This window comes from Acomys russatus, chromosome 4 (genome assembly GCF_903995435.1).
Source record: "Acomys russatus chromosome 4, mAcoRus1.1, whole genome shotgun sequence".
Classification (NCBI taxonomy): Eukaryota; Metazoa; Chordata; class Mammalia; order Rodentia; family Muridae; genus Acomys; species Acomys russatus.
In genome coordinates this window covers 8,282,945-8,307,072 of record NC_067140.1, presented here as the reverse complement: position 1 = coordinate 8,307,072, position 24,128 = coordinate 8,282,945, and the positions used below count along the sequence as shown (strand labels likewise).

Genomic DNA, 24,128 nt, shown 5'->3' with positions numbered 1-24,128 from the left:
ACTGAGAACCCTGTCTTCAGGGGCTTGGCAGTGGTGCAGGGGTTCTGAGCACCCGCTGTTCTGGCAGAGGCTCTGGCCCCCGCACACACACATCAGGCAGCTCACAACCACCGGCACTCCAGTTCTTGGGGACCTGATGCCCTCTTCCGGCCTCTGCAGACACCTGCATGCATGTGGTATACAGACATACACTGGGACACACACACAAACCCTTAACATGAATACAACATCTATAAAATAATAATGTCTTCAAAGACTATTTCATTTTGATATAACAGTAAACGTGCAAGATATAAAGTACCACATATCATCCTATTCCACAGTGTCAGAACATACACACAGACAGACAGACAGACAGACACACTCAGCTCATGGTTTTCTCTGAATGGGTAAAACGATAGGACAATTTTTTTTTATCTTTGTATTTATTGTATTTTCCAAATTGCTGTAATTACTTTCCTAACCAGGCAACAATACAAAAACACAGAACCTAAATGCTGGCAATGGAGTCGTACCTTCTTCAGCAAGCCAATAGCAATGTCTGTATATAAGGTCCTCTCATGGGCTTCGTCCAGCATGATGACACTAAGAATCAGAGGGACACTCTAGTGAGCATTGGAGCAACACCCAACAAAACCCCACCCAGGCAACTAAAGAGACCTCTGGGTACCCAACCCCATGTAATGATACCTAGTTAAGAGAAAAGCCGAGTTATTCTTTGCCAATGATGTCATTCCTAAACTAGAAACGTGATTTCAACAATGGTGGTGAAAATGATGACGACACACTATTTACAAAGGGCTTCACCACCCACCCTGGACCCCAGCAGGACTTAAAAGCTGGTTCTACTGGTATGTGTGCCCTGTAACCCCACAGAACACATTAAATAACAAAGCCCAGGCACCTCAGAGATGTTAAGCTACGAGAACAGCCAAAGAGGGAGGATGACAGCCATAAAGCACGTGCCAGGGGTGGAACGGGACATCATCTCAAATACCTAAGCTGCAAGGCAACACTAATGCTTCCCATGATGGGCAAGGACACAGAGGGAGGAAAAGCTAAACCCTCATCTGGACGCTGTGTCCTGCATTCAGCAGAACACTGTCCAGAGGGCAGAAGTGGGCCACTTGCCTAACATGTGTGAGACCCCAAGACCCATCCCCTGCATTACTAAATGAAAGGGGAGGGGGAGGGGCAACACTGGCTAGTCACATCTCTGCTGGGCTGTGGTTCTGTAGTTACTATAATCCCTGAAGCATGTCAAAGCCCAAGATGAAGAAAGACAAACCAACAGGAGTTCCAAGACATGTGCATGGGCCTGTTTTTGTCCATGTCTCTGACTGTCTACTTTATGTACTCACTACTGCTGCCTGTAGTGATCCAGCAAGGGAAGAAAGAGCCACCACCAGGAAAGAGAGCAGTGAAGGGCAGCTGGACAGACCAGAATCCCAGGGGCTAACCCAACTGGTTCCCAGTGTACACGTGCACTTTTAAAACATTATGAAGTTACCACAGGGAATCTTGCTTACCTATATTTTGTTAACAATGGATCAACCATCATTTCCCTGACCAGCATCCCATCCGTAAGGAACTAAAAAGTAAAATCACAAAGAGAGAAATGTATTTATATTGATGATTCAAACTCAAGTATAATCTCTGTTTGCGTGCAAGAGCAACCCCGACAGTACAGTGAAGAAACATCTCAGCAGCTTTACTCCAGGCAATGGAACTGTTTGAAAAAGACCCCACGCTGGGCTGCAGAATTTCCACCTCCATCTCCATGCTTCCTGACCGAGCCGCTAATGCTAATAAGCATCCGCAGCCATCAGCGCAGTCAACAGTGAGTCCCCAACTACCAGTGTTTACTACGTGCGTGCGTGCACAGTGAGTTTGGGATAACTCCGCATGTTCTCAACCCGCACCTCCACCAACAGGGCCGCAGGTCACCCCGCTGGAGCTCACCTCTATCTGCTGTGAATACCCAGGTCGTGTGCTTGCCATCTCTGAGCCTTGGTCCTCACTTGTCAAATGACATAATACAACAATTTCACCAAGTTGTAGTGAAAGCCAAGTAGGATTAATGAACACTAATAAAATGCTTCAAAAATGAGCATTAACAAATGGGTGCCATTATTCTCACCCCAAAGCAAAGCCAGTGGGTTAACAAGGCTAAGCATGTCCCTCAGTGTCATCTTGACAAGTGAGCCCTGTCACACCCCCACAGAAGCAAAAGTGGAAAGTTCTACCAAGGACAGTCTTAGCAGACAGTTTCTCATGGACCCAAAAAGAATCACCTGACTATGTCGCCCACCCAGTGACAACTGGTTACATATAATTGAAGGGATAAACACATGTTCCCTCTACCTGACAACATGAGTAATCAAAAATTTGAAAAATGAGGTCTGTGTTGGCACACACTAGTCATCTAGAATGAGGGGCCTTTAGCAGGCTGGCCAGTAGGCAAGTCTGTGGGCATTTTCTGGATGGAAGATTGACGGGGAGGAGGGCCAAGCTCACTGTGGACACAGCCACCCCTCGGGTGTGTAAGAGAGCAGGCTGAGCGAGGCAGCCAGCAGCACTCCTCCACAGCCTCTGTTTCAGCTCCCGCTTTGCGATCCTGCCCTGGCTTCCCTGGATGGTGGGTGGACTATACGCTGTAAACTGAAATAGCCCCGTTTCTCCCCAAGTTGTTTTTGGTTATGGTTTTGGCACAGCAACAGAAACCCACCAGGGTCCGTTTTCTTACAAACAGCTACAGTGTCCACTCAGATCACCTGAACAGTTGTAATTCCAGTGTTCCAGTCTGGAAGGCACCTGGGTCTAAGCACCTAGCTTCACTTCATCTGAGCACCTTGCTCACTGTTCTACTGTGCCACTCAACAAGTTCTAGCACAATGCTTAGCAGGAGACTCTCTGTTGAACTGATTATTACTAATTACCACTATGTTAATTACTTTATTATTAGCTACCGTGTCAAGAACCGCTGAGACGGGATCCATTATGTTAGATGGTTCTATAACTAGTCAACCACTGTGAATGCCACACTGTACCAGTTCACACCACTTCATGCCACACTGCACCAGTTCACACCAGTTCATGCCACACTGCACCAGTTTTCACCAGTTCACCCCACGTTTATGTATTTACAGCATGAGAGTCAGCTGAAAAGGCCAAGTGTGTGTAAGGAAAGAGAACTCTGCATCCCCCAACTGTCACCAGTGAACACATAAAGAATATGCCACTGCCCTCCCAAGCCTCGGCCTTGCCAGCTGGAGACCAGGGATAAACCTTACTTCTGCATTCCTGTCTGTGCTAAAAGTCAAGGACTCCTAGGAAGACCAATGTCCCCAGGGGACCTTCCTGGCCTGGCCTGCACAAGCTTTAATTCCCCAGGTAAGCCCCTCCCTTATCCATACTGGAGGTCACTCTGAGCACTTCACCTTAATTCTTGTCGCCAGTGGGTCAGTGCAGTCATCAAAGCGGATGCAGTAGCCCACCTCGTGGCCCAGCACTGCGCCCCTTTCATCAGCCACTCTCCCTGCAACCTTTGGGGAAGAAAGATCATACTGAAACCAGAGACACGGTAATAATTACTGCACAGAGCACACACTGTAGCAAACGTAAAGATCATATTACTTAGTCTGTGAACAGTGAGAAAAGGAGGCAGGTGATTACAGACAGTGAGTACTGACTGATCAACTGATACATCCCTCCATTCTGCCACGGCCTTAGGATAACTTAAAACAGCATACAAGGGCTACGTGTGGTGACGAATGCCTTTAATCCCAGGGCAGGAGGGTCCCTGTGAGTTTGAAGCCAGACTGGTCTACACAGCAGTCCTAAGCCAGCCAGATATATACAGTGAGATGCTGTCTCAACACCAAAACAGAGAACATACAAAAAAAAAAAAAAAAAAAGGCAAAAATCATGAAATCATATGATTTTACAGATAAATATTGAGGAAAGTGAGCAGTAGACATAGTTCAGTGATAGTGTTTACCAATCATGTGCAAAGCCCCTGGGTTAAATGGCCAGTACCAGAGAAAAAAGAAAAGAAAAAAAGAGAACCGAAGAAATTGTATGTAAAAAAAAAAAAAAAATGCAGACAGGAACTCAGTTTGAAAAAGGGCAGGCCAGTATCTGAAGACTAATGAGGGACCCATGTGACCTTAAGAGAGTGCAAGAGAGGACAAATGCGACAGTATGAGGGCTGCCCTGGATACAGTACAAATGAAGGGCAGTATGGAAAGGACTGCAGCACATGCCGACAACCCCAGCCCTTGGGAAGCAGAGGCAGGAGAATCAAACACTCAAGGCCAGCCTAGGAAACACAGCAGGGGTGTGGGGGATGCTGAGGAGATGGCCTGGTGCTTGCCTTGAAAGCCTAAGAACCAGAGCTCAGCCCCCATCACCTACATACAAAGCCTGAAGTGGAGACTTGATATTATAGCCCCAGTGTGGGAGGCAGGCAGATTCCTAAAGCTAGCCTCCCAGTGAGCTCCAGGCCAAAGAGAGAGCCTGTCTCCAAAGGTGGCACCTGAGGAATGACACCTGGGATTGCCTTCTAGCCTCCACACCCACATGTGCTTGTGTGCGCATGCGCGCGCGCGCGCGCGCGCGCGCACACACACACACACACACACACACACACACACACACACACACACACGGACCTGCATACAAATGAACAAACACAAAGTGAGTGTAGGTAAGTTTTAAAAAAAAAATCTATCTAACCAGATCCATAAACTATCTCAAAAAAAAAACCATGCCACATTAACTATTAGAAAATATCTTAAATAAAAGCCAGGCAGCGGCTCATGCCTGTAAACACTCTGCTAATTGGAGATGAGAGGACTCATGGGGACAGGCCAGCCTGGATGAATTCACAAGACTTCTCCCTCAACCTCAACACACAAAGCAGCATAAAGGGATAATTACATTTACTACTTGTTTTTCCAAAGAAAGTTTGACTGAAAAGAACAAAAGTACCAGGCCAGAGGAAGCAGGCTTGTGTCACTCTCCTTCCAGGCCGTGCAGCCCCAAACCCTGTAGTCACTAGGCTGAGTTTGGAATCCCACTGCTCTAAGAGGGGACCTGAGGCAGCCCAGACACAGGAGCAGAGACTCCCGTCACTCAGGCGTCGCTGCCAAGTGCGGCCTGGCACTATCTGCCATCAGTGCATAAGAAACTGACAAGCGTATGAAGACCAGAAGTAGCCCCACCCAGGACTTGAAATTATAGATCTGACAAGATCCACTCAGAATCAATCATCGAGCAGCCGGTCCACACCACGCAGTCTTTCACAACAACTTATGAAAGCAGAGGTGCACCCTGCTCGGCTCTGCCTCTGGAGGGTGTATCACTCCATGCCCAGCATTTCCCAGGAGGCTTAGCTATCACGGTGGTTTTGAGCCAACCCTCCACAGCTCAGAAAAGGGTACAGAGGATCTGTGTAGAGAGACTGGAAACAGGCTGGGAACAGTGAGAACAAATGAGTCAACTGCCTCATTAAAAACAACCATTTTGTGAATGGAGAAATAAAGCCAAACTCCTCTATTCTTCTCACTCTCTGTATAAACATGAATTTAGAGCATGGGTACATGGGTGCTTGTGTGTCGGGGCTGGAGAGATGCCTGGTGGTTAAGAGCATGTGCTACTTTTGCAGAGGACCCACATTCCACTCCCATCATGCACGCACAGTGGCTCACAACCGCTTCTAAGTCTAGCTTGAAGGGAATAAAAGCCTCTGGACTCTATGGCTACCAGTAGTCACACATGCACACACAACACATACACACATACACACATACATACATACACACAAACACATACATACGCACACACACACACTTAAAAATAATAAAAATGCTTTCTTAATGTTGTAACTAAGTGTAGGGGCACAACAAAGAGGCTGAAGTAGGTCTGCCAGTTCCAGACCAGGCTAGACCAAGGGCACAAGCTCTCATCTTCCAATAAACACAGACACGTTAGCTATGTACACAAGATTTATTCTCAAACCTTTTTGTTTCAGTATCTATAATCCCATGGGGTTGTATCCTGTGGGCTTTGTTTGCTTATTCATCTATCTATTTGTTTATTGTGGGTATGTGTAGATGTGTAGGTGCCTGTGTCACAGTGTGCCTGTGAGAGTCAGAGGACAACTTGTGGGGAACAATTCTCTCCTTCCATTACGTGGGTCCTGGGAATCAAACTCAGACTGTCAGGTTGGCAACAAGCACCTGTACCTGCTGAGCCACTCTCCAACCCTCTGTTGGCTTTTCTGTAGATTTTTTACCTCTACTGTTTACATTGTGTTCTCCACAGCTCCATCAAAGTCAACAGATCCCAAGTGCAAACGAATGCTGCAAGGCAAGTGGGCCTGACTTCCTTTGGAGCACAGTGGGTGCGATACTGCAGGACACTCTCATGTGTCTACAAACACACCAGTTCTACAGTTCCGAATCTTAGGTTGGGGAGGGCCTGGAGGTTAAACTTGGGGCTGGTGAGACCCTGCATGACCCTCCTTCCTGCCTGCCTCTCACACAGATCCAGCACAACTGCTGGAGTCTGTTCCTGGTCTCAGTCTGTGCGCATAGCACATCTCTGAGACTCAGCATTCAAACATGGCAGCTCGTCATCGTTTGCGGCTAATTTAAGCACTCTGCGTTCTATCACGAAGAAGCTTGCAGTTGCCCGGGACATTATCTGGAGCTATAAACTTAAGAGTTAAAATGCACTGATTAAGAGCTGGGATTTCAAACCATACACAGGGAAATTGCTCCAAGTTTTAGCTGAGTCATCTTTCAGCGACAGAAAAAGTTAACTCATTACAGATCCCAAACACTCTTTTCTGTCTTATTCTCTGCCCCACCACACACATAACCCCCCCCCCCCACCGCACTCCAGAGGTAGGAGCCAGAGGACCAAGAGGATATGGCCTGCCTGAGTTACATGAAGCCCTTGTCTCAAAAGGTAAGAACAAAAGTCTAAATGGCAAGTATGACCAGAAGGCAGGGATGTGGCATTCAGCCACAGAAAACTACTGACAAAGCAACATCAAGTTTAAACTAAATCGAGCAAAGGTGAAGGCAAGCCAGGGAGCTCAGTGTCAGGCCCACAGGCAGGAGGCAGGCTTCAGAGACACTCTAGACCCACAGTGGACACAGCAAAGAATAAGAGGTTTTCCCAAAATCAATCCTGATCCCAGCAGTTTACGCCATGCTATTGGTAATCAGCTATAAGTGTCAAAAACGAAACGGTGAGCATGCCCGCAGAGGAGAAAGACTGAGGGGCTGCTCTCTCTCCACAGGAAGTAACAGAAAAGCGCTGCTGTGCGCACAGGCCGTCCATCAGCGGAAGGCAGCCAAAACTCAGGGAGGAAAGTTTACACAAATGTGTCTGTCAGGCAGATGTAACTGATAGAAACATGCTGCTTCTCTGAATGTGTCTCATGTTTAAGGTTTTTAGCATTTGTGACATATTGTACAAGCTCTCATTCTAACTATTCACTTCTGTACTAAAAAGACTCAAAGACTCAGGTACAGATGAAAAGGAATCAAATGGAATAAACATAACTAAAAATAATCAGCAACAGGCTTAGGGTGGGAGCCTGCTACAGCCCTGGCCCTGCGGCACCTGGCTCTACATTCAACTAATAGCCCCAAACACAAAACCACCAACTGCCAATACTGTGCAGTTTACACAGAGTCCTAGAAAGAGCTTGCAACTCTGGGGACACTGATCAATCAATACTCAAAACAGACAAAGGAGAAAAGAAATAAAACAACTAGAAGCCAGCAGTGCACGGTAGAGAACAGAGAGTTCAAACTTGAAATAAAGAGTTTATCCACATGGGCGGGGCTGGGGTGGGGGGCACCGTACGGGGGTGGGGGGAGACCAATCCATATCGTCTTTTGAAAAGGAGCCCATTCAAGTAGACAAAGTAAGGCAGGAAGGTGAGGGGCACCCTACTGAACCTCAGTACTGAAAGACAAAGGAGCAAAGTCTGCAATTTCCAAGAAACAAAAGTGTGAATCAACAAGTTCCTACTGTTGGGCTCCATCTCCAGCATACAAACAGTAGTGGGGAGGGAAAAGAAGGAAGGAGAAAGGAAAGAGAGGGGAAGAAATTAATGGTACATTAAGACCACATCCAAGCCGGGCGTGGTGGTGCACGCCTTTAATCCCAGCACTCAGGAGGCAGAGGCAGGCAGATCGCTGTGAGTTCGAGGCCAGCCTGGTCTACAAAGTGAGTCCAGGATGGCCTAGGCTACACAGAGAAACCCTGTCTCGAAAAAAAAAAAAAAAAAAAAAAAAAAAAAAAAAGAAAAAAAGAAAAAAGAAAAAAGAAAAAAAAAAAAGACCACATCCAGGGGGCTAGAGAGGTAGCTCAGGTGTTAAGAGCACTGGCTCTTAACTTCCAAAGGTCCTGAGTTCAATTCCCAGCAACCACATGGTGGCTTGCAACCATTTATAATGAGATCTGGTGCCCTCTTCTGGTGTGCAGGTGTACATGCAACCAGAACACTGTATACATAATAAATAAATCAATCTTTAAAAAAAAAAAGACCACATCCAGCTTTTTCCCCTGCTGCCGCCAAGTTGAGAGATCATCGCCTCCTCTCTTATAGCATACCCTGGAAAACAAGCCCCATACAGCCTCTCACATTTGTTAGTGGGTGTCTTGTACTTTTTGACACAGGGTGTCACTATGTGTCCTTGGCTGGTCTGGAACTCACTATAGACCAGGCTGGCCCCACTCTCAGACAGATCCCCCTGCTTCTGCTGGCATATTTGGGCTTTAAACAAATCTATTTATTTGTATTCCCTAAGCTCTATATTACTAAAAGGTTCGTAACATACAGTTATCAACTCTGCAAAAGCTTCAATCATAGCTCTTCTTAAGCTAAATTCTTAAGGAGTAACTTCTAGCAATTCGCATTTTTTTCAGGGAACAGGGAGCAGATCAAGGGAACAGAAGGGGCAGGCACAATGGACAATACACAGAAACTCACTGTCACGGCGGCCACTCTTCGAGGCTGGGTCACTCCGACCACTCGTCCCTCGGCTGTCCAGCCCGCTTCTGCCAGGTACTGCAAGTAGAAGCACAGCTGGACTCACATCAGACACCACACTTCTAGACAACCAGGTGCCCCTGCGCTGTGTACAGGCCCAGCATAACTGGGCAAATTATTTGACAGCTGACAGACCTCAGGCATGGTAGTGTTAGGAAATTACATTCATACCCAATGTGATAGAAGACACAGAATCAGCATGAAGACTCCCCAGCCCTACACAATGGCTATGCAGTATAGCTTCGCTGAGGAAAAGAAACTACCCAGTCACAAGAACAGCTCTCAATCTAAAGAACAAAGAATTTCAAAGTACACAGAGAGGGCTAAACATGAAATATCAACCATACAGCACATCTTAGCCAAACTAAATAAAAATAATTGTTCACAACTATACATAAACATCTGCCATTAGAATTCATTAACAGATACAACTTAATTAAATAAATACATGTTTCTGTGTATATATTTGATTTTAATCAATTAAAACTCAGACATGGACTATTGGTTATCTGACTTAATTTTCTTTTTATAAGACAATGGGTACATTACTTCTATATAGGAAAAATAAATATTAGAATTTCATATAAATATTCATTGGTTCAAAGAAATAAAGGTAGCACACAGGCATAGTGGCACATGCTTTTAATCCTAGCACTCAGGAGGCAAAGGTGGGAGGATCTCTCTGAGTTCAAGGCCAACCTGGTCTACACAGTGAACTCCTGGACAGCCAGGGCTACACAGAGAGACCCTATGTCAAAATAAACAGAAAAAATATATATATATATATATGTATTCATGTAATAGTATAATTATTAATGAACATCATTAGAAGCTGGAATGGAGTTACCCTCGCCTGTGTGTGAGGCACAAGTAGAGACTACAGGGGCCGCAGAAGGCTTCTGGAGTCCTGCTGTGTCTCAACTAAGCACTGCTAACAAACGTAAAACTGCAGCACACTGTACAATCAGGATGTACACACAATTCCCGTGTACATTTATACTTCAGTACAAGAAAGAAGGGCTGCACAGACTCTCCATCCTGGGCGCTTAACTACCACTTTTCACCGGCAAGTCAAGGCCCTTGGGCCCACTCTGACCTCACAGCACACTTCTCCACCGAGCGCCTATGTCAGGCCTGTCACAGCACCCAACCCATCAATCTCTCAAGATCTGCTTCAAATGCCATTCCCTTCACAAGGCCTTTCCTGACCGCGCTTCCCGCCCTTACCCACAGGAGACATTCTTCCAATAAGACAGGTTCCTTCCACAGCGACATGTGATTCTGAAATGGCCAGCTTTGCTTCCGGCTACAGCAGACCTCAACTATGACTCATGAGAACAGAGTTATCCCTGCACATTTCCGAATGAGTCCCTGTCATTCCCTTCAATTTTGCAAGTATAATAAACTGAAAACAACTATAAACTTTATTATTAATTTTTTAAAACTCTTAAGTCCAGAAGTTTAACAAAAAATATCTGAGACGTGTAGTTCTTGTTTTTTTTTTTTTTTAAGATTTATTTATTTTTATTTTATGTGTATGAGTGTATTACTTGTGGGTTTGTCTGTGCATCACCTGTGTGCTTGTGCCTCAAGAGGCCAGAAGAGTGCTTCAGATTCCCAGAAACTGAGGTTACAGATAGTTGTGAGCCACCATGTAGGTGCTGGGAACAGGGGCCTCTGCGAGAGCAGCCAAGGATCTTAACCTCTGAGCCTTCCCTCCAGCCCTGACCAGTAGTTCCTGAAAGGAGACCTTGATCATGGCAGCAATAATAAAGAGCATCCCCAGGCTACGAAGTCTAAAGGAACTAAACTCTGTGTGGAAGGATTTTAACCCGTGCTCACCTGAGGAATCTGGGTGCTCTTCCCACATCCTGTTTCTCCGACAATCACCACAGTCTGATAGTTTTCTACCAAGTACAAAATGTGGTTCCTAAGCTGGAAGAGAATAAGACAACACTGTAAGCAATCATATTTTGTCTCAAAAGACCCAAGCAAACATATTTAAGCTCCATGAAATAAATTGTTTCCAGGGAAAAGTGAATTTTCAAAAGAGCTATTGAAATGTGGTTTCAACTCTCAGGTGCCACTGGTGTCAACGTGAGCCAAGATGTGTATGAAATATTTGTAGAATATGTGAATAGTCTCAACTCTCCAATTAAAGACTTTCACCTATAATCAATAATCCTGCAGACATACTAATAAACTCTTACAACCAAATGTAAGAAGTAATACATGCGCACACGCACACACACACACAAATGTAATAAAAAACTAAGAGTGATGATGCACACTTATAATCTCAGCATTTACAAAGTAGAGACAGGAGGATCAAGAGTTAAAGGTCATTCTCAGCTACATCACAAGTTCAAGGCCAGCCTGAGCTATATAAGACTCTGGTGAAAGAAAGAAAAAGAGGGAAAGCCGGCGTGGTACAGCACGCCTTTAATCCCAGCACTTGGGAGGCAGAGGCAGGCAGATCACTGTGAGTTCAAGGCCAGCCTGGTCTACAAAGTGAGTCTAGGACAGCCAAGGCTACACAGAGAAACCCTGTCTCGAAAAACCAAAAAAATAAAAAAAGAAAGAAAGAACAAGAGAGGGAGGGAGGAAAAGAAAGAAGGAAGGAAGGAGGATAGAAAGGAAGGAAGGGAGGAAAGAAAGAAAGAAAGAAAGAAAGAAAGAAAGAAAGAAAGAAAGAAAAGAGTCCAAAAGCCTAAATGTACCGGTGTGTGCTGCATTTGTAGAAAATCTGGCAGCAGCACACAGGATGATCTGCACAGTGACTCCAGCTCCTAACATGGCCAGACACGACCAGAAGACAGCTGGGACAGAGGCAGGGAGAGACAGGGAGGTACTGTCAGCAGGCTCAGTGAACCTGGCAGGCATAAGACACTTTTCACGGCAGTGTCCATACCCCAGAGAGAATGACAGCTACAGAGGGGAGTCAAGGGGAAGCTGCCTTGGAAATGGGCTGGGGAAAAAAACTGGTGGCTGCTTCAGTCAACTTCTGTCCACTGTGGCTGTGGAGATGCTGGGATCAAGGCCAGGAAAGATCCACCAAGCTCGGCCAGGCTCCACCACAAGCTTCATGAAGCTACCTTTCCATTTGGCCTGAACAGCAGAGGAGAGAGCAGCACTGCCCTTCTCACCGTCACCTGGACCCATCTTTAGCATCTTTGCAGAGTCCAATAGCATGTAGGCTCCGCTTTGCCTTCTATCAGTAACGTCCATCTTAGTTCCCTTCATTTCTCAGAAGGCACAACTTGTTCTTACTTAGGTTTCATTTCACTTATATGCCAGTCAGAAAATGATGGGCAGTCAGGAAAGGTCAACATTGAAATACTCAGTAAACAGCCACTTCCTTGTACTTGGGTAGCTAAGAGTGGGGCGCCTTATAAACAGCACAGGTGACCTCATCCAGGCCTCTACATAGCAATCCTACACAGCAGGTGCTATTAGACCATATCACAGATAAAGAGATGGAAGTTTACAGTGATGAAGCAAGGTCACCCAGCACGAGGATAATGAAACAGGGTGGGTCCCTGCAGTCTACTCCAGAGCCTGGACACTTCATCATGCTCAAGGATGGAGCCCCTCAGCGGCAAGGAAGCCATGGTGAGCCTGTATCTAACATCCTGAGGCTCCCACCCGTACAGCACAGTCACATACAATGGATAACACCTGTCACCTGAGGAAAAAGCTCAGATGAGATTAGGTTGACTAGAATGTTTAAGGTCAGGTAAAACTCCAACCAAGGCAATTTAGCAAAATTGAGAAGGCTGCTGTTTTACATGTATGTGGAGAAAGAACACATTCGTAGAACGGTATTACTAACAGTGTCTAGGTGAAGGGACGCCCAAGGCAAAGAATTCACTCTTGGTGGGGCTGGTGGCACAGACCCATCATCCTAGCTGAGGAGGCTGAGGGAAGAGGATCACAAGTTCAAAGCCAGCTTGAACTACAGAGTGAGTTCAAGGCCAGCCTAAGCAAGACTCAGCCTCAAAATAGAAGCTAAAATAACTGCTGGGATATGACACAGCTCAGGGGCTAAGCACTTGCCTGGCACACCTCACATTAAATCCTCAGTGCCAAAAACAAACAAAGTGGAAAAGACAAACAGCCTTGCTGTCTTCCACCCAGTGCTCTGGCCTTGCCTACACAAGCATTCCAGAGACACCACATGAAGGAGACAAAATTCAAACCTCAGCATGCTTGCCTGAGGCTGAGATCAGTATTCACCAACAACATTTAGCCTCCTGGAAGCCTATTTTTAGGCCACAAAGGGACTCCCATGTAGAGCTGCCAGCAGCGCCACCGAAGGTGTCCATGGTACTGAAGGACTTCGCTCGCCATAAACAAAGAAGTTCTCAATGACTCCAGTTTACGGCCCGGACTCCTGTGAGCTGAGTACACGCCACCTCATCTGCACTCATAAAGCTGAGTGTCTGGTAACCTCACCAAAGTCCCAGCTCTGTCTCATGAAGGACGGAGGGTACCAAATAATCTCTCCCACAGACAGACTCTCAAATTACCAATCGACTCTACTAAATATGTCTTTTTTTTTTTTTTTAAATACGTCTTTTTTAAAAAAGCAAAAATTGGCCCTATGTTGATAACATGTTGACTCAGGAGTCACAAAAGTTCAGTGTTACTGTGTCATTTTCTGTATCAGAATGGGCTCATAATGGAAAGCGATGAAGAAAAAAGAGGAATGCCTTCCCAACTCGTCCCATTTCCTAATATGCAAGACCTAAAGAAGCCTTAGGACTTTCCAGTCTTTTTTTTTTTTTTTTTTCAAGACAGGGTCTTTCTGTGTTAGCCTTGGCTGTCCTGGACTCGATTTGTAGACCAGGCTGGCCTCGAACTCACAGCGACCTGCCTGCCTCTGCCTCACGAGTGCTGGGATTAAAGGCATGTGCCACCATGCCCGGCGGACTTTGCAGTCTTAAAGAATATGTGTTCGCTCCCTTCTCTCTTCCTGCCTCTCCCTCCCCTCCCCCGCCCCCCCTCCCCTGCCCATGGGGTGGGGCTCCTCTAATGCACTATAACTTATAGAGCCATTCAGTGACAGTCCTGTTCCTCCAGTGACAAGCTCATGATGTGGACCACAGGCACGCCATACCTTGAACACAGGCAGCTTCTGGCGCTGCTGCTCTATGGAAAGGGCTGCGTAGGGATTGTAAATGATGGTTGTCCCAGAGTTCTCGGCGACACTTTGTCTCTCTTCAGAGATGCTGACACCTGGCCCTTCTGTACCTGCAGCAGAAATGGTTTTGTTTTTTTGTGGTTTTTTTTGTTGTTGTTGTTGTTGTTTTTTCAGATTCTCACATGTTAAACAGAAAGGGGTGTATAAAAGAGCTAAACATTTTCAATAACAGATACACAAAAGAAACAATGCTTTTGATTTCAAGCTACTAAAAAGTATTGAGCTTTGGAGTTTCAGAAAGATGGGGGGAAAAAAAGCTAGGGAGGTGCCTGTCAGAACACAAATCATCCCTGAAAGCTTCAATATAGAATGTAAAACAAGGAAAAATGGCAGGCCTGCTGGGCCATCCAGAACTCGTCCTGTCAAATTCTGAAGAGAAGTGAAAGGAAACGGAATCTGCCAAGGCCGGGCAAAGCCTGGAACTATGGAGCAGACAGCAAGACTTAGAGAGGTCAGGAAGCGGGGGCTCTGGCTGCAGGCTTCCCCCTCTCATCTCTGCACCTCTTGACAAGTCTGGAACCTCAGGCCGTGAGGTGATGGCCCAGAGCTCAGCCCACAGCTGACTGCCAGCTATCGGTGCACTCACAAACAACACAGACTGCAAAGCCCTCACAGCAGGCACAGCTCTCTGAGAGTAGAAACCAGCCCCGGGCAGCACAGTCACAGGATGACCCTCATGGAAGTCACCACCTCTTGCATGCTGCCTCCCAGTCGAACGTAACTTGGGACAAGAATGACAAGTAAGTGCCATGGTGAAACGAAAAGGACTTCTGGTGTCAGGAACATGATGAATATGGCACTGAGGGGGTTCTTTACAGCGGCCAATGGGAGACTCCCATCCCCACAGGTGCAAGGCCTATCCTGATCCAACTGCCCACAGCTGGTGGAATGGGACACAGCGACAGCAGGAGCATATGAACCACGACTAGGGTGGTTACATGGGAAATGACAGTCCAAGAAACATTGCAGGGTAGATTAAAAAGCTGGCAACCATAGCATCTTGCTCAGAACAATGGCAAATCAAGAAGGCAGATCCCACGGAGAAGCAAGGGTTCCATGTGATCAGTCTCTGTTTCTTTTCTTTCTTTTTTTTTTTTTTTTTAAGATTTATTTATTTATTATTATGTATACACTATTCTGCTTGCATGTACACCTGCAGGCCAGAAGAGGGCACCAGATCTCCTTATAGATGGTTGTGATCCACCATGTGGTTGCTGGGAATTGAACTCAGGACCTTTGGAAGAGCAGCCAGTGCTCTTAACCTCTGAGCCATCTCTCCAGCCCCTAGCCTCTGTTTCTTTTCATGCCAACTTGTCCCTGTGACCCAAGGGCAGAACTAGGGTAAGATAAGTGAGGCTAGAGAGACTGCTCAGCAGTAAAGAGCACTCGCTCTTCTGGCTGAAGACGCATGTTTGGTTCCCAGCATTCACATGGTAGCTTACAACCATTTATGACTACCATTCATGGGTTCTGACCGCAGCCAGGCGTGCATATGGTGCACAGACACACACGCAGTCAACGCTCACACACATAAAAATGAAATAACTCTTAAAAGAGAGAGAGAGAGAGAGAGAGAGAGAGAGAGAGAGAGAACCAAAAGATAAGAATGGGCTCAAGAGGTTAAAAGCAGTTGCTTCTCTTGCACAGGACCTGGGTTCAGTTCCCAGCACACACAAGATGCCTCACAACCAGCTGTCCACTAACTCCAGTTCCAGGGGATCTAACGCCCTCTTCTGGTTCCGGGAGGAGTAGGCACATACATAGTGCACATACACACATGCAAGCAAACATATACAACAAAAATAAATCTTTTTAAAAAACAGCACTCGGGAGGCAGAGGCAGGAGGATCGCTGTGAATTCGAGGCCAGCCTGGTCTACAAAGTGAGTCCAGGATGGCCAAGGCTACACAGAGAAACCCTGTCTCGAAAAAACAAAACAAAACAAAAAAAAAGTAAATAAGATAAGCAGTGAATGGCAAGAATTCAAAATTCAGCTCAACAGAAGGAAGACAGTTCTCGGAGTCAGAGCTGTTCAGCCATGGAGGGTGCTGTCCCGTGAACCAAGAAAAACCTACTGGTCGCAGCACAGAATTGAGTGCCCAGAACAGTCGCTTCCAAGTCTTCTGATCTCAGAACCTGCAAAGCCACCTGAAAAACAGGAGCTTTGAGGGCCCAGCGTAGTGGTGCACGCCTTTAATCCCAGCACTGAGAGGGAGAAGCAAGCATATCTCAGTGAGTTCGAGGCCAGCCATGGATGGCCCTGTGTAACAGAGAAGCCGTCTCAAAAAAAAAAAAAAAAAAAAAAAAAGACTTTGTGGTAAGACTAAGCCCAGTAACTCCATTTTATTTATGTTACATTTTGGTTTTTCTGAAGACAGGGTCACTTTACATATCCCAGGCTGACCCTGAACTCCCAATATTGCAGCAGCAGCAAGTATTAAATTTACTAGGCATGTACTACCACAACAGCTCACACCAGCTCAATTCTACTTTGTATTTTGTTTCACTTAGTTTTGTTTTGAGACAGGGTTTGTCTGTGTAGCCCTGTCTGTCCTGGAACTTTATAGACCAGGCTGGCTTCCAACTAAGAAATCCACCTGCCTCTGCCTCCAGAGTTCAGGGCTTAAAGGCGTGTGCGAACTCCTCTCCTGAAAAAAGTGAGAGTACAAGTCATCTGAACAGAAGGTGCTGGCTCTGCAGACTGCTAGAACCAGGTTCAGAGCTCAGCATCTTTCATCTCCAGCCCTGCTCCAGGCACTTCCATGAACTCTGCTGCCACAAAGCAGGTAAGTGGGGCACTGCCTGCTAGGAGAGGCGAGACAGAAGGGCGGGGCCTGGACCAAAGCCTGGGCTGCAGCACACGCTCCCTACCCTCCTCTTAACCTTTGCTGCATCCCACCTCTGCACCCTTAAACAAGAAAACTACGGCAGAGCACACGACACCCTCTTCTGGCCTGGTTTTGTCTGGGATGCCCCTCTTTTCCATGCCATTATGCCTATGCCTGGAGAACCAGAACACTGTTCCTGCCAGGTCTGTGTCCTCCCACACACTGGTTCACAGCCCCTGGGGCTTAGTCCCTTTCTTGTCTCTAACCTACAGCTGTTAGGAGCTTTTACAAGAACAGCTGCTGTCAATTCACACAAGCTTTTCTTCTCCTTACAAAAGACTCCATTCAGCCACACAAGAACCCCAGGGCGGCTAGCCATCTATACACACCCCACAGCCCACTCTGTTTACGGCTGTTTTTAAATGGGGAGTGTGTGCCGTGCTTAAGGAAGTAGCATTTTTGCAATTTTCACAAACCATTAACGCTTTCGTTGCCTCGGCTGTAAAACAAGGCAACAACAGCACCCAATTCAGAATCCCCTCTAAGGTATTGGATCCCGTAGAGCTAAACTCAAGAGGCAGTTGTTGGCCACTCAGCATGGGTTCTCTGCAAGAATACCAAATGCTCTGAACCACTGAGGCATCGCTCCAGACCTACAACACAATTCTTACCATAAATCAAGTGGGGGAAGAAAAAAAAAAAAAAAAAAAAAAAAAACTCCTCAAAACAAAGCTTTTGATCAGCCACCATTAAATACTTCTTGAGAGAGAAGACGAAAATGGACGGACCCTTCTGACCCATGTGTGCCAGCAAGTAAAGCGAACATTCTTTTCTGGAAAAGGTTGTACGAGATCAGTATACCACACCACTAAGTTAGACACCACAAACTAGAAATTTAGGGTCTCTATTCACACTATCACTAAACTGTTTGAAGCAGTTGTTATTGTTGTAGTTGCTGTTGTTGTTGTTGTTGTTGATTTGTGAGGGTGAGATGTTGCTTGCTTTTATTAGACAGGGTCCTGCTATGTAGCTCAGGATAGCCTGAAAATCACTATGCAGCCCAGGCTAGCCTTGAGCTCTTGATCCTCCTGCCTCACCCTCCCAAGTGTAGGAAATACAGGCACGTGCCACTACACTCAAAATATAATTTCATTTAAAACATCAACCAAATGTTTCCCACTTGGGAGCCAAGTCTGGCCATGGGTCTGTAATCCCAGCTACAGCAGGAGGATCACAGGGTTAGGGCCTGCCTAGGCTAAGAGAGAACTGAACACAAGCCTGGGCAACTGAGGAAGACCCTGTCTTAAAATATAAAAAAAAAAAAAAATCTGGGAGCCCATACAATAACAATCAGGGGGAGCCAATTCCAGTTGCACATCTACAATGCACACATCTCCAGGGTACACACACACACACACACACACATAACTCTTCAACCCCACCACATACTATTCCATTACACAGTGTGTCAAAAAGTCCCCTGTAGTTAGCTGAGCCTGTGACTTTGGGCCTACAGGACATGCTCATGATTCTAAGATCTAGCCTTACACTCAGCTCCAGCCACCGTCCTGACCTGCATCTCCCACAACCTCTGTCTTATCTTGAACTTTTTGCTCACCTGTGAGAGTGTCAACTCATCAGAGAGACATCATTGCTAGTTGGTTAGATGCCGTAAGTGAAAGTGACTGGCCCAAGGCTCAGAACCTGACAATGAAAACAGTATACCTGGGCCAGTGGGTCCCCAACTTTGATGCATGCTGGAAGCCCCCAAATATTTAAAATACGCCACTGCCTGGTTCTTGATTTCTTGACAATAGTAACAAAAGAACACCAAAATTTTTCTTTTCGTTTTCCAAGTGATTAAACTATTCAGCAAAAGTTGAGAGTCACCTACTTAGGCTATCACGCCATCCAGATTCACTCACCTAGGCTGTCACCCATCCAGACCCCTCACCAAGGCTGTCACCCCATCCAGACCCCTCACCAAGGCTGTCACCCCATCCAGACCCACTCATGTATGTAGTCTCCCCATCTAGAACGCACCAATGTTATTACTGTCTTCACCTTCTCTTCTCTTTACCTCTAAAGTGTCTGATGGGCCCCTCCTGTCAGCTTCCAGGCTAGAACTGAGGTTTAGCATCCATCCTGGATTTAAGTAGCAACCTCTCTTAGGAGTGGCCTTCTTCACCATTATCACTGCCAGGGTTAAAACGTGGGGCTCAATTTTTAAATTTTTATTAGTGTGTGTGTGTGTGTGTGAGAGAGAGAGAGAGAGAGAGAGAGAGAGAGAGAGAGAGAGAGAGAGAGAGAGAGAGAGCGCATATGGGTATGCATGCCAAGGCACACGTGTGGAGGTTAAAGGACCACTTTGTAGAGCTGGCTCTCTCCATATACTCTTACATGAGTTATGAAGACCACGCTGGTGTCACCAGGCTCACAGAAAGCACCTTTGCCTGCTGAGCCATCTCACTGGCCCAGAAGCCCAAATTCTTTAACCTACCAGAGACATCTCAAGTTGAGGTCCCTTCCTACCTTTCCAGCGTCAATCAGCCCCCGTCACACCCCAAAATATACCCACATATAATACCATCACAGTACTCCACTATTGGGGGCTTGAAGAGATCCTCAAGATACAAACCCTTTCAATGGCCTGGGGAGCGGGTCCCTCCCTCACCATAAACGAACCTTAACAAACTTTCTTCACCCTGCGGTGTTGACTCCAAAACCATTTCCAGCTCTACCACCCAGTCACTTCTTCATACTGAGCTCTCCCTCCCTCTCCTATACTTCTATACAATTGTAATAGCTATGTATCTAGTGCCACAGGTGTGTGTGTGTGTGTGTGTGTGTGTGTGTGTGTGTGTGCATTGTTCTTATTTGATCCTCACAACAATCCTTTTATGACAAATTGCCCATAAGGCAGCAGAGACTCGGAGCACTTATGCGGTTCTGTGTGTCGCGGACTTAGTAAGCGGTAGACAGGAAGGCAGTGCAGTCCGGACCTGAGGCCATCTTCTCTATCACCATGCCTTCTGCCTCGCTTAAGAGTCTCTTCTAACGGGCATGTCACTTCAGAGTCAAATGGGAGAGAACACCTTGAGAGCAGGGCCCCAGGCATGTGGACATGACCCCAGACGTGTGCTCTTGGTGAACTAAGAAATGGAACAGACACTAAGAGTAGCTACAGGTTCTTTAACCAAAATGGTACCCTGCTCTGAGTTCTGACAATGTATCCAAGCCTCTACTAGAGTTAACTCTTTGACCCGCTTCTAACTCTTGAATAACTAAATGCTACCTCATTACTTAGTGGGATGGACAACTGGCTGATGCCTGGAAATGCTGAGTCATGAAAGTGTCACCAAGCAAACAAATAACACACACATAGATACAGAGAGAGGGGGTGGGGAGGGTCTCTCTTCGAAGCCCTGGCTGTCCTACAATGTAGACCAGGCTGGCCTCAAACTCAGAGATCCTCGTGCCTCTGCCTCCCAAATGCTGGGGTTAGTCATGGGCCACCATGCCCAGTTCAGGATTTTGGGGTTTCGTTTTTTTATTTGTAGAGAATTAACTATGTCAATTGCTTGGGTTCATTTCTCTAACATTTAGACACACGGTCACAATTCTGGGGACCACCTAAGGCAACACCCTTTAAAAGCTGTCCCTTGTCTTTTCTGTCTCAAATCATTTTCATCACAATATAATGTATACATCCAGACCTTCCGGGATGCAGGTGGAAGAGAAAAAGAAAAATATATAAGAAACAGTAAGGGTGGGGCATGGTACTGGTTAAGAAAGTGTTTAGTTTTATAAGAAAGGCACGGACAACAGGAAGCATCTCCTACATGGGGCATGGTCTGGTATGTATAACTCATTAAAAACCTGACCGATAAGAAAATGCAAAAACAAAGGATTTGTGATGGTGACCTGTTAGCCCGGAAGACAGAAAGAGGGTGACAGCCAATCGGAAGGAGGGTGTTCACTTTGTGGTAAACATTCGGAGTGGGCAAGACCTACCCTAAAACTCTGGAACACATTTTCCCTTTTATGAGCGATTCAATCCAACCACGTACTCCTGACTTAACGCCCACGGGACAGGTGTTTGTAATCTGCCCACTTCACAGGTGAGGGGACCAATGCCCAGAGGGACAGAACGCATAGCATAGCTCAAGGTCCTCCATCTGCAGCTGCGGGGCAAAGAGGCAGACTTGAACCTGGGCACTGTGACTCCATATCCCAAGCTTCTAAGCGCTTGAGCTGCACCGCCTGCCAAGCCTCCGTGCAGCCCTAGGGCAGCAAGAAGACACGCGTGGGCGCTTCAGAACTCCGCATCTTCGAGAGGTGCCGAGGAGGCTGAGAGACTCGAACAAGGTCACACCCGGAGTTTCAGCCCAGGTTAGGGAGGCCTTGACTTGCTGGGGACCACCGTAGGCTGCGGCAGCCACGCGCGCAGAGAAGTGGTGCCCAGCCCTCCCCGGTCATGCCCAAAGTCATGTCGCTGCATCAACCCAGGTCTCCTTCCCTGCCTTACCGGGTTTCCAGAACTTCACTGGTCCCAAGGGCGCAGCCATGCTGGGGTGAAAGGTCACGAAAAAGGCTCCGCCCCGCTAAGCGCGCGAGTCCCTCCGGGCTCAAGGGGCGTGGCCCGCGAGCAGCCTCTGCCCGGGTGGCCGAGAAGGGGAGGGGTGAGGCGGGAAATCACGCCCCTCATGGCACCGCCCACTGTGGGCCACGTGATCCTCGACTCTCTTTGGACCGTCTTTGGGCTCCTCCCCTTAGCCCACGTGATGCCGCGCGGCCATATTGGCGCGAGGGTTGGCTGCTCTAAGCTGGTTACTTGCTCTGGCCTCCCCCCCCCCCCCCCCGCCCCCCTTCTAGGAATGCGCTGTAGTGTTCCTGGGATGCCACTCACCAGCTCAAGAGTGTGCGCGTGGAAGCAATGCCATCCTGGACAGCTGAGAGATGCTCATGTTTACACGCTATGGCAGCTGCGTCTTAGTCTCCTTAATTTTCATACTGAGATAATAATGTTAACTATCTCCTGTTAATTTTTCTGTGTTCCCAGGGATTGTAGTTTCTTGTTTCCCAGCCCGGGGTGGAGCTGAGTGAACTGTAAGTGAATAAACACTGAATAAACCATAGAACGATGCTTATTATCAGCAAATAAAACTGAAATGGTACAGGCATTGTATGATCATCAGAGAAAATGGGAACGCAGGTGTATATTGGGTTGGAAGATGGGACTAGAAATCAGATCAGGCAGGCAAGGGCATTCATTCAACCAGTGTTCCCTCCAAGTCGACTGTTGATGAATCAAATGCTATTTTATAACTGCCTATCTAATCCTCAGTCTCCAGGCACATAACCTAGTAACATTCATTTTCGGATGCGCTCAAATTCTCAGGCCAAGCAGCAAACTTGGGAAAGATTATACACTTAAACCAAAAGCTAGCTAACTATCCTGTCACCTCAACTAGAGCTATTTTATAAGGGAGCCACAGATTAAGAGGCTTAGAACCTACACATTTTTAGAGCTCTCGGGAAAATGCTTCATTCTTTGAGAGAACTGCCAGAGTATGGAAAGCTTTGGAGACGAGTAGCCCTGATTCAGAATCCTTACCTTGACCATCACCTGGCTTCCGGCTGATGTTTAATCTTAGTTGTAAAATGAGCTTTAAAGCAGTATGAAATGAGAGTACCTGACATATGCAAGACATTGCAGGCACAGGGTCAATATTGGCTCTCATTGGCTCAACTCTGAGAGCAAATACACCGCGCGTACAAAGTCTGACTTTATCTCACATTCATTAATCAGATTTGATTTGGTTCTTTAATAATTAAATGAAGTTCAACACAAGCTAATCCTCTTGCGGAGAGTTCTCCACCATACTTTAAAACCTCCAAATCTTTGAACGAGGATTGCTTCCTAATGTTAGTATTCTGCTTCAGTCTGCCTGCCTGTGATGTCACTGCTTACCTGCCACAGGGGCGTGGCCCTGCCCAGGGCCATATAAAAGACAGACACACACCCCACCCCCCCCCCCGTCTGCTCTCTGTACCTCCCCTCTCTCCATTCTTACTCTCACCTCTGCCAGCTCTCTGCGCTCTCTCTTCTCTTCTCTTCTCTTCTCTTCTCTTCTCTTCTCTCTCTCTCTCTCTCTCTCTCTCTCTCTCTCTCTCTCTCGTACCCCTTCCCCCCTTTCCCTCTCCCCCCATGCTTATTTAATAAACTCCATACATAACATCTGCTGCCTGGTACCTTCAATCTATCATCTGCCTTAATTTTTAAATATAACACCCTCCAGTACACTACCAGACAGCCCCCTGTATACTCAGGACTTACATGCCGCTTTTACCACAACATTGGGATTTTTTTTTAAATTTTTTAATTTTATGTACATGGATTTTACCTACATCTGTGTCTCTGAACCAAGTGTGTGCCTGGTGTCCATGGAGGACACTGGATCCCCTGCATCTGGAGTTGGAAACAGTTATGAGGCACCAAGTGGGTGCTGTGAATCAAACCTGGATTCTCTGGAAGAGCAGTCAATGCCCTTACCCTCTGAATCATCTCTCCAGTCCAATGCTGAGAACATCTTGAGGAGAAGATCTTGTTGTTGTGTTTTTTTTTTTAATATATGTTGCCAGTTGCTCCAAGTGTCTGTTGAGCAAGTACATATTTTCAACACTGAGTTTCTAAATTATTGAAGCAGTATTAGCAGTCTAAGCCAGCGCCTTGTGCCTATTAGGCAGGCCCTCTACCACTGAGCTATAATGCCAACGGAGACTCCTCCCCTTCCTCCTCCTCTCATTAAATTCCTACGTAGGGCTGGAAAGGTGGCTCAGCAGGTAAGAGCATTCGATGCTCTTCCAGAGGTCATGAGTTCAATTCCCAGCAACCACATGGTGGCTCACAACCATCAGTACTGGAATCTGATGCCCTCTTCTGGCATGCAGACATACATGCAGATAGAGCACCTATACATAAAATAAATAAAAATCTTAAAAATAAATAAATAAATTC

At 46.6% G+C, this 24,128-nt stretch overlaps 1 protein-coding gene across 1 annotated transcript in view; it reads right to left on the bottom strand.

Annotated features, from left to right (window-relative positions):
- Nucleotides 1–21,690, bottom strand: part of Dhx35 (DEAH-box helicase 35) — a 64,904-nt gene extending 43,214 nt beyond the window's left edge. Inside the window, exons 1-7 of the mRNA XM_051143701.1 lie at nucleotides 21,636–21,690; nucleotides 14,196–14,329; nucleotides 10,919–11,011; nucleotides 9,017–9,094; nucleotides 3,441–3,545; nucleotides 1,530–1,591; nucleotides 516–585 (exon numbers count right to left, since the gene is read on the bottom strand). Of these exons, the coding sequence (XP_050999658.1) occupies nucleotides 516–585; nucleotides 1,530–1,591; nucleotides 3,441–3,545; nucleotides 9,017–9,094; nucleotides 10,919–11,011; nucleotides 14,196–14,329; nucleotides 21,636–21,675 (582 nt within the window). The 5' untranslated portion in view covers nucleotides 21,676–21,690. The remainder of the gene's footprint in view (nucleotides 1–515; nucleotides 586–1,529; nucleotides 1,592–3,440; nucleotides 3,546–9,016; nucleotides 9,095–10,918; nucleotides 11,012–14,195; nucleotides 14,330–21,635) is intronic.
- Nucleotides 21,691–24,128: the final 2,438 nt, after the last annotated feature.